At 37.8% G+C, this 15551-nt stretch overlaps 1 protein-coding gene across 1 annotated transcript in view; it reads right to left on the bottom strand.

Moving 5' to 3' along the window:
* Nucleotides 1–15551, bottom strand: part of LOC126259298 (uncharacterized) — a 252725-nt gene that overhangs the window by 30291 nt on the left and 206883 nt on the right. The window contains exons 13-14 of the mRNA XM_049955964.1: nt 5504–5640; nt 5188–5368 (exon numbers count right to left, since the gene is read on the bottom strand). Coding sequence (XP_049811921.1) covers nt 5188–5368; nt 5504–5640 — 318 coding nt within the window. The remainder of the gene's footprint in view (nt 1–5187; nt 5369–5503; nt 5641–15551) is intronic.

Here is a 15551-nt window from a genome sequence, read left to right as displayed (position 1 = left end):
ATGCTCCCCAAGTTTGAAATGAACTACTCTGCAACTGAGAAAGAGTGTTGTGCAGTTTTTTGGGCTGCTGGCAAGTTCTCACTGTATTTATTGTGGTGAATCAGAAATTTTTACAGGACATCTTGGGTTATCTATAGCCAGCTATCATGAACTATTTCTGTGACACTCCAACATCTGGCCACCTGTGATTTTTGAAAACTTTAGACAGGATGACAAAGATATCACTGACCAGGTCTCTGCCAATCCATTGACACTATGTGAACCACTGTAAGAAATGTTCCTGATGGGAGCACATGCCACAATTACCACCAAGGCATCTGGTATCAATCCCTCCTGAAGCAATCCCATTTCACTGAATTGGAATTGATCTCTTGGGGAGGTTCTCAAAACAAACAGGTAGCAGTGGATAGTAATCTAAACTGATTACCTCACTTGCTATGCTATTGTTAAAGCTGTGCCATAACCCTCGAGCTTCATACGTGATGTCAGAAATTTGTCAAAAGATACGATATGGCCCAGTGTAGAGCTTTAGTAACTTTTCCAATTGTCTCACATACCACACAGGTCTAAAAATCCATACCAAGTCTCCTGAGCGGTATCTCACTGGCTGGTACTTGGTCTTCCTCCTGGACATCCAGTGTCTGTATTGAGCCAGCTGCTTTGCTTCTTTGGTCTTGGCAGTGAGATGTTTCACACAGTCATTGTTAGTATCATCCAGCTGAAATGAGAATAGTGTATCTACTGTTGTTGTGGCCTCATGACCATGGAGCAGAAAGAACATTGTGAAGCCTCTAGTGTCTAGCTTCAGCGTCTTGTACCAAATGTCGCTATGGGTAATATTGTATCTCAATCTCCTTGTCTGACATTAACATATATCAAAAGCATATCTGCCAATGTCTTATTAAGACAAGGACCTTCATCCTTGTTTTTCACAAACCATAATTGTGATATTCCACATTAGTAGTTTTAGTAAAAAATTGTATTTAATTAAGCATTAGTAAGATTAATATAAAAAAGCAACAAACCTGTTCTTGTGTTATATGTTCTTGATACCCGTACTGACCCAGATGAGATGGTGATGCAATTGGTGACTAGATAGTTAGTGATCTACTAGGTGAATGTTATTTCCTGAATGAACATACAACACCAAACCCATATTAAAATTATTGTTATTGTTTATATACAGTATAAATAATGTATATTAAAGGCAACAAAGCCCACTTGATGAAATGTGGTATGAACCATTAGTCTGTTTTGACTGTAATGGGTTCTTTTTTCACCCTCTGTATTATGAAAACATTGTACTTTTATTATGATTAATTAGCAATACTTTCTATGATAGAATATTTTATAGTTCTTATTCATCAACATAAAAGCATTTCTGTCTATAATGAACAGTGAAGAAAATGAGCAAATTACACAAACAAAGATGTGATTTTTAAATGTTTATGTTGAAGCAATGGTTCAGAGGAACTCAAACATGTACAACTCATGTAATGCCAGACTCAGCAGCCAGAGACTGTAGTCATGCATGTGTGAGTTTTGCTGGTGTGTGTGTGTGTGGGGGGGGGGGGGGGGAGGGGGGCACAATCTATTTCCGATGAAACCTTACTGGCCAAAAGCTTACTTTCCAACAGTCTTCTTGTTCTGCCTATCTGCAGCTCAGCATCTCCACTATATGGTGAATAGCAGCTATCCTTTTCATAATACTGAGTATTGTGAACTCATTTTTTCTCCAAAGCTTTTAACCCTATAGTACGTAACACAAAAGACCTTACTGTAAATTTTATATCAATCACCACAAATGATCTTACTCATACAATTTCCTTCATGAACTGGTTAGAATTTTGTGTTAATCTCCAATTAATTTCTGATTTTTTTTAAATGGAAGTATGAATCTGGATTGAATTCCTCACTTTTATTTGTCCTGTGTTTCCGTCCTTACTAGGTATGCAGTCCAATCTGTGCACTGTCACAGTTTTAGAAGGTTGGTACTGATGACAATGAAAATTACACTATACTTTTGTTCATATTCGTTATGTGTTACCTAATGAAATACCAAAAAACATGTTTAGTTACCTAGATTGAAGTTGACAATACTTCGAAAACCACCAACTACTAATCACAAGTTTTATTGTCTGGTGCTACCCTTGGGTCCCCTGTTGTGCTCTATAGTGATTTTGTGCTGCTAGCTGTCGTCGAGATATGAGAGTTTGAAGAGGTTGCCATCCTACTGTTGTGGTTGCCAGGATATCGTCTGGCTATTTTGCATTAATATATTTTCTAAGTGGAAAAATATGTGACTGTCTATAATGTTCCTAAGTGTTTGTGAATACTCTAGATTTTTTTGAATGTTCTGGAATGCAATTTGGGAATGTCACAAACTCTAACAAAAGTGTCTTAAGCAGTGAGTCAGAGGAAGAAGAACGGGGGGGGGGGGGGGGGGGGGGCAGGAGATGGGCAAATACAAATGCAGAATATAGTACCAGGGGACCAAAAAATCAATTGATACTACAATGAACCAAGACCAGAGTGTAAACTTCTGAACAGTATTCTTCAATGTTCCGTATTCCCACACAAAAAACTTCTAAACAGGATCGGAGAAGTTGAAATATTAACTGGAATATAAAAAGGCAAGTCAGTATTAATGGCACACATTCCACTCATTTGAAATAAGTTCCATTCAGTTTAAAGTAAAAAAGCAAGTGTCATTTATAAGAATACCAGTAAACTCACAATTCTTTACAAAATTGAATTCTGGTACATAAAAAAGCTTCGAACTTCTGATTGCCTACAAATGAGTTAATGTGTTAAATATTTGACATTAAGTATTGAAGTGAAGAAAAGTTTAGAGATGGTTTGATATTATATTTAAAGTTTGTTTGAAGTTGCTGATTGCATCAAACACTGGATGAATATCATCTGATAATCTGCATTTTGTTTTAAGCAAAACCTAGAGTTTCAAGCTTTTTATTGCTTATGATGTCATATCTCCTGAATTATGTATTGTACTTAACATAATTTTGCATGTCCATTCATTGGTATATTTGGATACTGTCTACAAAATGTGTTGTGATTACAGTTATTAGTAAAGAAGTAAAAAATTAAAATGTCATGGTGGATGATGATGTTTTACTGCATGAGTACTGAAAATCTAGAAAGCAATAACCTTTTTTCCTTTTATCATTTTGTGGGGGGTCTCAGTGAGAAAATGTTTCTTTAAGGTTTGAAGTTATATGTAAAGTTCGTTGCATGTCACTAAGTGCTGTCATGCTCAAATACTGGATGAATTTAGACTGGGTAATTTGTATCTGTGAGTTATGCTACCTCAAAATGTGTGGGTCATTCAATAATTAAAGAGCCAAATTGGTCTGGAGAAAAAAGCGTTTATTTTTACAAAACAATGCTTTTTCTACTTTTCAACATAATACCCTTGAACATTTATGCACTTGTTCCAATGGGCTACAAGCTTTTTTTATTCGAGCTGCAAAGAACCCTTTATCTTGATGTTTGAACCAATTTCCCCTAATCTTTTTCACATCCTCATTGTCCTGGATTCTCTTCCCACTTAATGCCTCTTTCAGTGCACCAAGCAAATGGAAATCACTAGGTGCTAACAGGACCATAAGGGGGATGAGGCAATACTTTCCAGCCCATTTTGTTGATGGTTTCATGGGTTAGTTGAGCAACATAAGGATGTGCGTTGTCTTGCTGGAGAATCACACCTCTCCTCTGAGGTCAACGATGTCTCTCTCCCATCTAGCACCTTGTTTTAAAGCAAATCTGAGTAGTATTGGCTGTTCATTGTACACTGCCCTTTGAGATAATCACAAAAAACTGGGCCTTCAGCATCCCGAAACACCGTCAACATGACATTTTCTGCTGATGCTTGGGCTTTGAATTTTTTATTCACAGGTGAGTTGGTGTGCTTCCACTCCATGCTTTGTCTTTTTGATTTTGGGACCCATCTAGAACGTGTTTTGCGGTACTTCACCTTGTTACAGATAATGTTATGAACTGTACCAGTACTAACTTGAACCTTATCAACTATCATTTCCACAGTCACATGGTGCTTGGCACAAATAATGTCATCAATTTGACTTTCGGAGTTGAAACTGCAAATGGTCGGCCAGAATGGTGTTTGTCAGTCACTGAGTTGCAACCATTTTTTAACTGCTCTACCCACTTGTAAACATTTGCATGATTCATACAATCTTCATCTTCACCATAAAGTTTAGACATTCTGCAGTATCTACAGTATCTATTCACTGGTTTCACACCTTCAGCAAGTAAAAAACGAATCACAGAACGTTGTTCAACTAATGAGGACGTTTCAAGCAGACTCACCATCTTGAAATGTACTTTTAAGGTTATAAGCAGAACAGTGTTGATACATCAGCTGATCAGGGCTTATCCCAGTGATGCCAACTTAAAGCCATAAAAGTACCAAACTTGCTCTACTAACTGCTTTTTCCCCAGACCAATTTGTCTCTATTTATTGAATGACCCTCATATTTACACAGTATCTACATGTAATACTTGTCATATTGTCTTAAAGTTTTAATGTAAGACCTAATGAGTAGATGATAATAGCATTTTAAATTTTTAATTTCAATCAATAATTATATGAAATATTGAAAATCAAATTCTTTTTGTCCCTGGAAGCTGTAAAATAGGCAACCTGCAACTGGCAGTAGGTGCTCTGAACTGAGTCAGCCATTTAGTAATGTTGACAGGTTAAAACTGTGTGCCAGACCAGGATTTGAACCTGGGACGTTTGCCTTTTGTGGCCAAGTGTTCTACCAAATGAGCTGTCCAAGCCTGAGTCATGGCCTACTATCACAGCTATACATTTGCCAGTATCTCATCTCCTATGAGATGAGGTACTGGTGGAAATAAAGCTGTGAGGATGAGCAGTGCTTGAATAGCTCAGTAGGTAGAGCACTTGGCCACAAAAGGCAAAAGTCCTAGGTTCGAATCCCAGGCTGGCACACTTTTATCTGACATCAACACACATTCCTCTGCAGAGTAAACTTTCAATAAGTTGGATGCTATACAAATAAGATGATTAATTGCTTATTTATTCCAGTTCAGAAAACAAATGGAAAAAAGAGCAAACAAAGCTACTATTCAGTATAATTACTTTAAAGATACAGCTATGTCATTAAGTTACACATGCTTTGATACCTGCTGCGAGAGTGGTTGATGAAGCAGGCTGGTGGCTTCATGTTAGATTCAGAGTCAGAGCTAGCCAGTGAATAACCTGCAGGACGACCACCATGTGCTAGCTCCCGCCTGTAATTGTCCGAGGAAGATGAGTGTGGTGTGGATACACCGCCATGATCTTCAGCTTGATACATACTTGTACCTGAAAAAATTGCTTGAATACATATAACTGGCATTTTATTTTCAAAATTTATCTCTTGTTTAGCAGTCGATTCTAGAACTACTTATAGTTCTTTATTACTACATTAAAGTAGAAACATGATGGTATATATTGTACCTGATAGGCCATTACTTTGATGGTGTGGTTTCACGTAGACATGGCTGTTCTTCGGAATATCACATACAATTTGTGGATGAACAGTAGCTCGTTTTTTCTCCATATATGACAAAGACTCATGTGAAGAGTCATTGTACCTATGAACAAGAAGGCAGAGTGGAAACTTCTTGTATGTGACAATAAGTATAGCGTAGTCTTTGAATTTCTAACATTCCGAAACAGTATCAGAAATAAAAACACATGAGCTGAAGTATATTGCACCATCCATTGCATGAAAAATTTCTCAAACATCACACATAGCACTAATCTGATTACACCCACAAAATGAAAAAAAAATTATTTTATTCACTCAAACAATGGAAACTCCAGGTAGGAATATCAACATTGTAGGAAAAGGCAGATTGCTACAAACCATAAAGAAGACATGCCAAGTTGCAGACAGGCACAATTCAAAGACACTCACATAAAGCTTTCAGCCACAGCCTTCATCAGGAAGAGAGAGACACATGCCAATCACACATACAAGCAAGCACACCTCACACATACATAAGATGAGGCCCGAGATGCTGGAGTTGGTGGTCGTGTGTGCATGAGGTGTGCTTGCTTGTGTGTGTGAATGGTATGTGTCTCTCTTTTACTGATGAAGGCTGTGGTCAAAAGCTTTATGTGAGTGACTTAACTGTGCCTGTCTGCAACTTGGCATGTCTTCTTTATGGTAAGTAGCATTCTGTCTTTTTCTACATTTTTTATTTTATTCTTTCTTTTAATTGGTCCCCATTTTGATCATTTGACCCTTATGTGAGAGACTTGCTTTCTGTGTTTTAATATCTATTCAATTGCAATGATACTTTGATAGTTATATTTTGGAATTTTTTGAGAATCTTAAAATATTTCATCTTCATGGGGTTGACACAAAGTGCTTAGGAACATGTTTCCTTCACCAGATGTCTGTAATTTATTTGTCATATTGGTATGAGTAAGTATGAATTTTGTTATCACTGGAACTGTAAAAAGACGTTTGGGAGGTATGTATCCCACATGCAAGATTATGTTTCTCCCTCTCTCTAAGCATCTCTTTTCCTGGAGCTAAATAATCTGCAGAAGTTTATATATCTGTCAGGAAAAGTATACCTGTAGAATGAGCCACTGCATGTTACTGTAAAATTGTGTACTTACAATAGGATTAATACACATGGGTGATTATTTTGGTATTGTGGTATTTACATAAAAGATTTAAGGAATCTGAAACATTGATCTGATTTGGCAGCATAACAAAAAGAGCAATAATAAATAAAAAATCATATTGCACTTCAGTACCTATATAAAAACGTGCATATTTGAATGCAATGTTATGTCAAAATTTCGAAGGATTCAGTGAAGAATGAGATTTTTGCTTTTTACACACACACACACACACACACACACACACACCATATGGCACTCCATTACAAACACGTGTATATTTGAATGCAAAATTTTGTCAAAATTTCAATATAATCAGTGCATAACTTTTGGAAATTTACAGTTTTGTGCAAATGAACAATTTCATCTACATAAATAAAACTTTAAATGTTTGTTTGTACAAAATTGCAGATCTCCAAAAGTTCATCTGTGATTTCTTTGAAATTTTGACGCAATGTTGCATTCAAATACATGTGTTTTTATATACCTAATGGAGTGCCACATGGTGTGTGTGTGTGTGTTGTGTGTGTGTGTGTGTGTGTGTGTGTGTGTGTGTTTTGTAAACGTTATTACCAAAAGTCTCGAAAAGTTCTTGTCTGATTTGCTTCAGATTTTTACACAATACTCTAATGAACATTTGGACAGACATAGGCTATATATTTTTTCATATACAGGGTGATTATTATTAACATTTAAAAACCTTCCAAAGTGACTTAGATGATGCTGAGGCAAGTAATGTAAGACACATGAGGCTGCAAATGATGGGAAATACTCCAAACGTGGATCATGAATGTTGAACATGTGATGTCATCAGATTATTTATTTATTTACAAGTCAAGTTCCGTAGGACCAAATTGAGGAGTAAATATCCGAGGTCATGGAACGTGTCAGTACATGAAATTACAACATAAAAGTAATAACAGATAAAAATAAAACGTTTACAAACCCAAAAAAAGTCAATCCATAAGTTTAAGTAAAAGCAGTCAACAATACAACAAGAATCAGCTTACTTTTTCAAGGAACTCCTTGACCCATGAGGAAACTCTTCAGTTTTGATTTGAAAGCGTGTAGATTACTGCTAAGATTTTTGAATTTGAGTGGTAGCTTATTGAAAATGGATGTGGCAGTATACTGCGCACCTTTCTGCACAAAAGTTAAGGAAGTCCGATCCAAATGCAGATTTGATTTCTGCCAAGTATTAACTGAGTGAAAGCTGCTTATTCTTGCGAATAAGCTAATATTGTTAATGAGAAATGACTATAAGGAATATACATATTGAGAGGTCAATGTCAAAATACCCAGACTCGTGAACAGAGGTCGACAAAAGGTTCGTGAACTCACACCACTTATTGCCCGAACTGCCCGTTTCTGAGCCAAAAATGTCCTTTTAGAATGGGAAGAGTTACCGCAAAATATAATACCATATGACATAAGCGAGTGAAAATAAGCAAAGTAGACTAATTTTCGTGGTGAATGATCACTCACTCCAGATACCGTTCGAATAGTAAAAATGGCAGCATTAAGTCTTTGAACTAGATCCTGAATGTGGGTTTTCCATGACAATTTACTATATATCTGAACACCTAGAAATTTGAACTGTTCAGTTTCACTAATCTAATGCCCGTTCTGTAAAATTAAAATGTCAGGTTTTGTTGAATTGTGTGTTAGAAACTGTAAAAACTGAGTCTTACTGTGATTTAGAGTTAGATTATTTTCTACAAGCCATGAACTTAGGTCATGAACTGCACTATTTGAAACTGAGCTAATGTTGCACACAACATCCTTTACTACCAAGCTAGTGTCATTATCAAACAGAAATGTTTTAGAGTTACCCGTAATACTAGAGGGCATATCATTTATATACATAAGGGACAGGAGTGGTCCCAACACTGATCCCTGGAGCACGCTCCCCCCCCCCCCCCCCTCCCTCCACACCACAGCCATTCTCAACATTTTGAATAATGACCTTTTTCCGTCTGTTGCTAAAGTAAGAGGTGAGCCAATTGTGAGCTACTCCCTGTTCTGGAGCAGTATTTTGTGATCATCACAATCAAACGCCTTAGACAAATAAAAAAAATATGCCTAACATTTGAAACCTTTTGTTTAATCCATCCAGTACCTCACAGAGAAAAGAAAATATAGCATTTTCAGTTCCAAAGCCGAACTGTACATCTGATAGCAAATAATGTGATATAAAATAATTAATTATCCTTACATACACAGCCTTTTCAATAGCTTTAGCAAACACTGATGGCATAGAAATAGGTCTAAAATTGTCTACCTTATCCCTTTCTCCCTTTTTATAAAGTGACTTTACTACAGAGTACTTTAACCATTCAGGAAACTGACCATGCCTAAAGGAAAAATTACAAATATGGCTGAATACAGGGCTAACATGAGCAGCACAGTACTTTAATATTCTGCTAGGCACTCCATCATATCCATGAGAGTCCTTAGTCTTCAGTGATTTAATTATTGACTCAATCTCCCCCTTGTCTGTATCACAGAGGAGTACTTCAGACACCAATCTTGGATAGGCATTTGCCAAGAGAGTTATAGAATTCCCTGTAGAAGCTACATTTTTATTTAATTCACCACCAATGCTCAGAAAATGATTGTTAAATAATGTACATATATCTGATTTATCAGTAACAGAAATATTTTTACTGTGAACTGACTTTACATTGTCGACCTTGTGCTGCTGACCATATGGTTTTAATTTTATCCTGTGAATTAGCTATTCTATTTGCATACCACACACTCTTTGCCTTCCTAATAATGTTTTAAGCACCTTACAATACTGTTTGCAATGGGCTACTGCAGCTTGATTGTGACTACTTCTAACATTTTGATATAATTCCCACTTTGTTTTACATGATATCCTTATCTCACTAGTCAGCCACCCGGGGTGCCTATTACTGCTAGTGTCCCATTTAGAATGGTCTAATGGAAAGCAACTCTCAAAGAGCATGAGAAATGTGTTAAAGAAAACATTATATTTATCATCTATGTTATCAGCACTATAAACATCCTGCCACTCTTGTTCCTTGAAAAGGTTTAAAAAACTCTCTATTGCTGTTGGATAACTTTCCTATATAGTTTGTATTTACATGTGACATTTGTCTGAGTACAAAAGCCTTTTAGTGTTAAAATTTGTGCATCATGGTATGAAAGGCCATTCATGCTTTTACTAACAGAATGCCCATCTAGTAATAAAAATATTGTATGTGGCTGTGCTACTGTTCCCCTGCGCCCTATTGGAAAAAACACAGTCTGCATCAGATCATTTTAATTTAGGAGATCTGCCAACATCCTTTTTCTTGCACCATCATACACAAAATGTATATAAAAGTCACCATATACAACTAATTTATGGTACTTCCTACAAAGTGAATCAAGAGCCCTATCTAGCCTGAGCAGAAATGCTCTGAAGTCAGAGTTAGGGGACCTGTAAACAACAACAAACAAAAGTTTAGTTTCACTAAATTCAACTGTCCCTGCACAACGTTCAAATATCTGCTCAGTGCAGTGCCATGTTAGATCTATGGACTCGAATGGAATACTGTTTTTTACGTACACAGCCACTCCCCCACCCCACAAGGAAGTCCTTGAAAAACAGCCAGCTAATCTGTATCCTGGTAAAGGAAGCATCTAAATTGTCAAGGAAACAAGGTGGTGGGATCACTCATGGAAAAATTTCTGTAGTAGTTAGTGTTAGAGGTGCACCTTTTTTAGATTGAATTCAGCTGATAGATATACCTGCTTAAAGGAAGTCCCTCTAACTAAGGGATCACCTTCAGAGGATGTCATGTTTACAAGTAGAGAAGGACTTAGCATATTTCATTAAAATATAAGAGGTATTAGAGATAAAGTTAGTGAACTGCTTACAGATGTTGACTCTTAATGAAACACATATACCATTTGACTTGTTTTCTCCATCTAAAAACAGTGCATTTCAAAAGATGTTGACATCAGTAGATATTTTGCTCACACAGTGGAGAAAGACAGAAGTCCTTACATTTTTTTGTTAACTTATGTCTTTACTTACCCTCAAGATCTCAAATTTTGTCAGAGATAAATGCTAAACCTTGCCTGGAAATCAGGGAATTTCACTTGGGGAAACTTGTGGCAACCATTGTTATGCATTATGCACTAGAACATTGTTGTAATGCATAACCACCCATTACAATGTTGCCTATAAGCTTTGCCAGCTTCCCCTTCCCATACCTATTGAGGTGCAGGCCATGCCTAGTGAAACCTGATCTGCTGATCGTCCCAGCTGGCACTACTGAAATGTGACCCATGCCCTCTGCTATCAGAGGCCTCTCCAGCCCCATGTTAACACACTTAACAGCCACATTAAGATGAGGCCGATCATGATGCTGAAACAGTTGCACAAAATGCACATTAGTGTCACCAGTTTGAGTAGCTATCTTTACCAGGTCACCACCTACATCATATTTCCCGTCCCTATCAAGACTGTCCCCTGCTCCACCCACTATCACTATCTGATTCTCCTTCGTAAAATTCCTACATAACTCCCCTATGCTGTCAGTCACCTGAGCCAAACCTGCACTAGGCTTCACAATGCTGGTGACCTGGTACTCATTCCCCAACATGTCCTGCAACTGCTGGCCCACATCTCTACCATTGAACCACCTAGCAGCAGAACCTTCTTCTTTCTGTTTGACTTCACAACTAACCTAGGCCTCCTAACTGCTGAGGACTGCTGCACATTTCCTACACCTACAGCTACAAGAGGCTCCTCTCCACTCAACTCTGACAGTTGGTCAAATCTATTGCATATACACAAAGTATAACCGTCTGAATACATCCTCCTTCTAACTGTCTTTTTCCAACTGCCAGTTCCCATTTCCCACCACCATTCACCCCCCTCAACCTATCTTGTTCCTCCTTTGCGCATTGTAACTGCACCTGAAGGGCACAGATCTTATGCTCCTTCTCCTCTATCAACTTATTTCTCCTACAAATTTTGCATTCCCAAGAGAGGATCTCACTAGAATGGAGAGAGAGAGGGTAGAGAAGGAGATTAGGAAGTATATCCATTTTCCAAACATGTTAAAAACATGTGCTTCCTCTTTTCTTTCTTTTCCATTTAACCTGAGGACAGTGCTACGCAGTTCTCTGCTAGGCTACTTTTGTAAATGTGATCTGTTGAAAATGTAGAAGTTACAAAATTATTGTCCTCACTGTAAGTAAGCCAAAGCTGTTCTTATTTTGTGGTTGTTTCCATTTGTCCCTTCTTCTTTTGTTTATCAACTTTATTTAGTAAAGGAAACATAGGTCAATTACTGGTAGTGACACAGTTTGGAAGCTGGTATTCATTTACATGTGACACAATAATGCTAGTTTTTTGTTGAACTGTACCTGGTAATAAGCTGGTGGAAACTGTTGGACTGGTAAATAAAATAGTCAGTCTTCCCTCAATGTAAACACATAACTCTCTCTCACAATGCAAAAAGATACTACCTGCCACATGCATTACTCGAACTCTGAGCCTCACATGGTAAAGTTGTGCACATAGGCCCAGAATTCTGGGCCATCTTTGTAGACTGTATTGTGAAATGAGTTACAAAAAATAAGTGGAGAAGCTTCCTGATTTCCATTTAGTGCAATAACTTAAAACACGACAGTATCAGCGTACAACCATATGATGTCATATTTGACAAGAACCTTGATAATATTTTTAAATTTTTAAGAAAACATTAACTTTCCACCAAGTGCTCAGCTACACCCCTCCCAAAAAAGTGTGACTTTTCTCTGTGGGATCAATAGGGAGCAGACAGCAGAGCATGCTGTACAGCTTTTGTTTAAATATGATACCACTGTAATCCTGCTTCTGGTTTTATGCTGGAGAGCCATGGTGAGATGAGCAAGTTGGGTGTCTACAGGAGAACAATGTTGTAATGCATAATGCATAACCAAGGTTGCCACAAGTTTCCCCAAGTGAAATTCCCTGGTTTCCAGACAAGTGTTAGCATTTTTCTCTGACAAATTTTGAGATATCAAGGGTAAGTAAAGACATGAGTTAACAAAAAATGTAAGGATGTCAAAATCTTTAGTAATGAACCATTTTTAGATGGAGAAAGCAAGTCAAATGGTATATGTGTTTCATTAAGACCACTTTTGTTATTTTATTTCAATAAAACGAAACACTTTTGGTGACAAAAATAAGTATTTCCTTGGAGTCGCAAGACAGATTTAAAATACCTTCACTAATTTCAGAAATGATCTCAGAAAAAAGTAGGCCTCCTGAAAGAAGTGTATAAGGCAGGGAAGAGTTGTGTAAACCAACACTATAGGTGACCACCAACAAAATGTCAGTTCTACTATGTTCGTTATTGTTGGTTATTAGTTATTGTGTTATGTTTATTATTTTGTAAGTGTTGTGTGATTTTTCTTTTGAGAAATATATGTGTACATAGTGTACAAACTGTCAGCGACTGCCACAATTTTTTCTTCTTACCACCCATACTTTCTAATATATTAATTATTTTTGAAGTGCCAAAATGTACTAGAATAAATGTTTATAAAACACTGCACTGTACAATGTACTTGCGGCGAGACAATTGCAATTTCTGAGATCCATCCCCAATGGCCTCTGGTCTGCCGAGGAGCACCACAGTCCTGGGTTTTAGGGTAAACCACGAAAATCTGCCGCATTATCCCACAAACAAACAGACCCAGCCTGCAGGCAGATTGGCGGGACTAGATCCGATGGGCAGGGTTTGTACTTTAGTAGGAAACTGTGGGCTTTAGATTGGCAGGCTCGACCTGTTAGAGATAGCCGCAGAAATGGCCTGCGGTTTTGGCCCGTCCGGAAGTCCACTCACGTGGTCAGCTATTCACATGTCGCAGGCACTATGTTGACAAAATGAGACCGTGGCGATAAATCGATGCAACAGATAACTTGCACAGATACTCTGAGAACCGTACTAATGAGGCGAGGTAGCAACTCACCTAAAGATGATCACTGAGCAGCAGGCAGGCACATAGAAAAGACAATAAAACTCTTACTACTAAATTTTCAGCCATAGCCTTTGTCAGAAAATGAGAGCATACACACATTCACTCAGACACAACTTGTGCAGACACGACTGCTACCTCGAACCTGCACGCACGACTGCTATCTCGAGCCGCAGTGTCAACAGTCTCTTAGAATCAGATCCAAACAAACCACTCCTCATGTCTCTGCCTCTCGTTGGCAGCTGCTAGGCTAGTGGCAAGATGTGGTGGCAGCACTGACTGCAAGCTGAGGGAAGTGGTAGGAAGGGGAGAAGCACTAAAAATGAGGGAGTAGGGAAACGGCACATGTACTCAGCTGCATCCAGGCAGCAACAATGTGTGACATCTCAGTAAACAAACTGTTTCATCTACTGAGACAAAAATGACATTTTTCCAGTGTTTTTTTTTTTCCTGATATTTCCCTGACTTGTTTGAACTTCTTTGATTTCGAGAACTTGTGGCAACCTCGATAATTGCCATCAGTGACTGTGCACTGCAGAAGTCAGCTGTGTGTAGTCAGTTGGCATGCAGGAGATCGAACAGGTCTGCGCAACCTTGTTGCGATGATGACAGGTGCTTCACCCAACAACTCGCAGTACTTTTGGTCGCTGCCAGGTCTCTGTAAACATTGTGCAAGTGCCTATGAATATTGGCAATGACCTGGTTTGCCACTTTGAAGGCTACATATAGTGCCACCACCTGCCGGAACATCATGAAACTAAGGGCTGAGGCAGGAGTATTCCATGATGTCCCACAACAAATTTCACATATTTTTCAATCAAAATTGGCTGAGAAAATAGTATGATTTTGACGAATGTTGCTACAAAACTTTTACATGAATGATTCCTTTTGATATGGTAGAGCAATAATTATGTGTTTTCTAGTATTATCAATTTTTTTAAGTTACATGCTTTTCATAATTCATAGTTTTCATATACACACGCATACTAACACGATAACACGGCAGTTTTAATGGTATATGACTATTTTGGAAAAAAAATATGGATATATTTATGTTTTCAGCAGCCCTAGTATGGTTTCAACTTACTACTAGTACTTAATAAAATGATCGTCTGCACGAGAATATTAATGACTTCTGGCCTTTGTATGTGTTTGAACACTCATGATTAGAAACAAAACAATGGAAAGTCCAGGATGGAATTACCACCATATGAGAAGAATAGATTGTTATTCACCACATATAGGAGTCACTGAGTCACAGACAAACACAATGAAAAAGACTGCTAAACATTTAAGCTTTTGGTGAAAAAAAGTCCTTCTTCCAAAATATAGAACGTGCACACACTCTCATTCCCACATTCTATTTCTACTTTGGAAAATGGGACTTCTTTGCTCAAAAGCTTAAAAGTTTAGCAGTCTTTTTCATTGTGCCTGTTTGTGAATCAATCCCTCCTGTATGAATTGAGTAGCAATCTATCCTTTTCAGATTCGTAAATGAGTTTTAAACACATTTGTTCATTGTGTACATAGCATACTGTACTGAAATATTGCAAATGCTTATAGAGTTTTGGTTGAACCACACTTAAATAATATTTAACAGACATGACATGTGGTACTGTAATATGCATGGCATCCTTATCTTTTTACTTCTCTCCTTCCTCCCCCCCCCCCCCCTCCACCCTCGTTTACCTTCCAACTGCACCTAGCTGCCTTACTCTATATCTGCACCCTGTCCCTGTCCTACCCTGCTCGCCCTCCTCCTCACCACCCCAGCCACCCTAGAAAAAGATATTTTGAATATGGTATCAGTATTTTTTGTAGCAGTCTAAATATTTTATTGGGAATTTTAACTTGAACCTTTGTTCCATATTAGAACCCC

This window comes from Schistocerca nitens, chromosome 5 (genome assembly GCF_023898315.1).
Source record: "Schistocerca nitens isolate TAMUIC-IGC-003100 chromosome 5, iqSchNite1.1, whole genome shotgun sequence".
Taxonomy (NCBI): domain Eukaryota; kingdom Metazoa; phylum Arthropoda; class Insecta; order Orthoptera; family Acrididae; genus Schistocerca; species Schistocerca nitens.
Note: the sequence above shows the minus strand (reverse complement) of the source record. Positions and strands in the feature narration are given on the sequence as shown.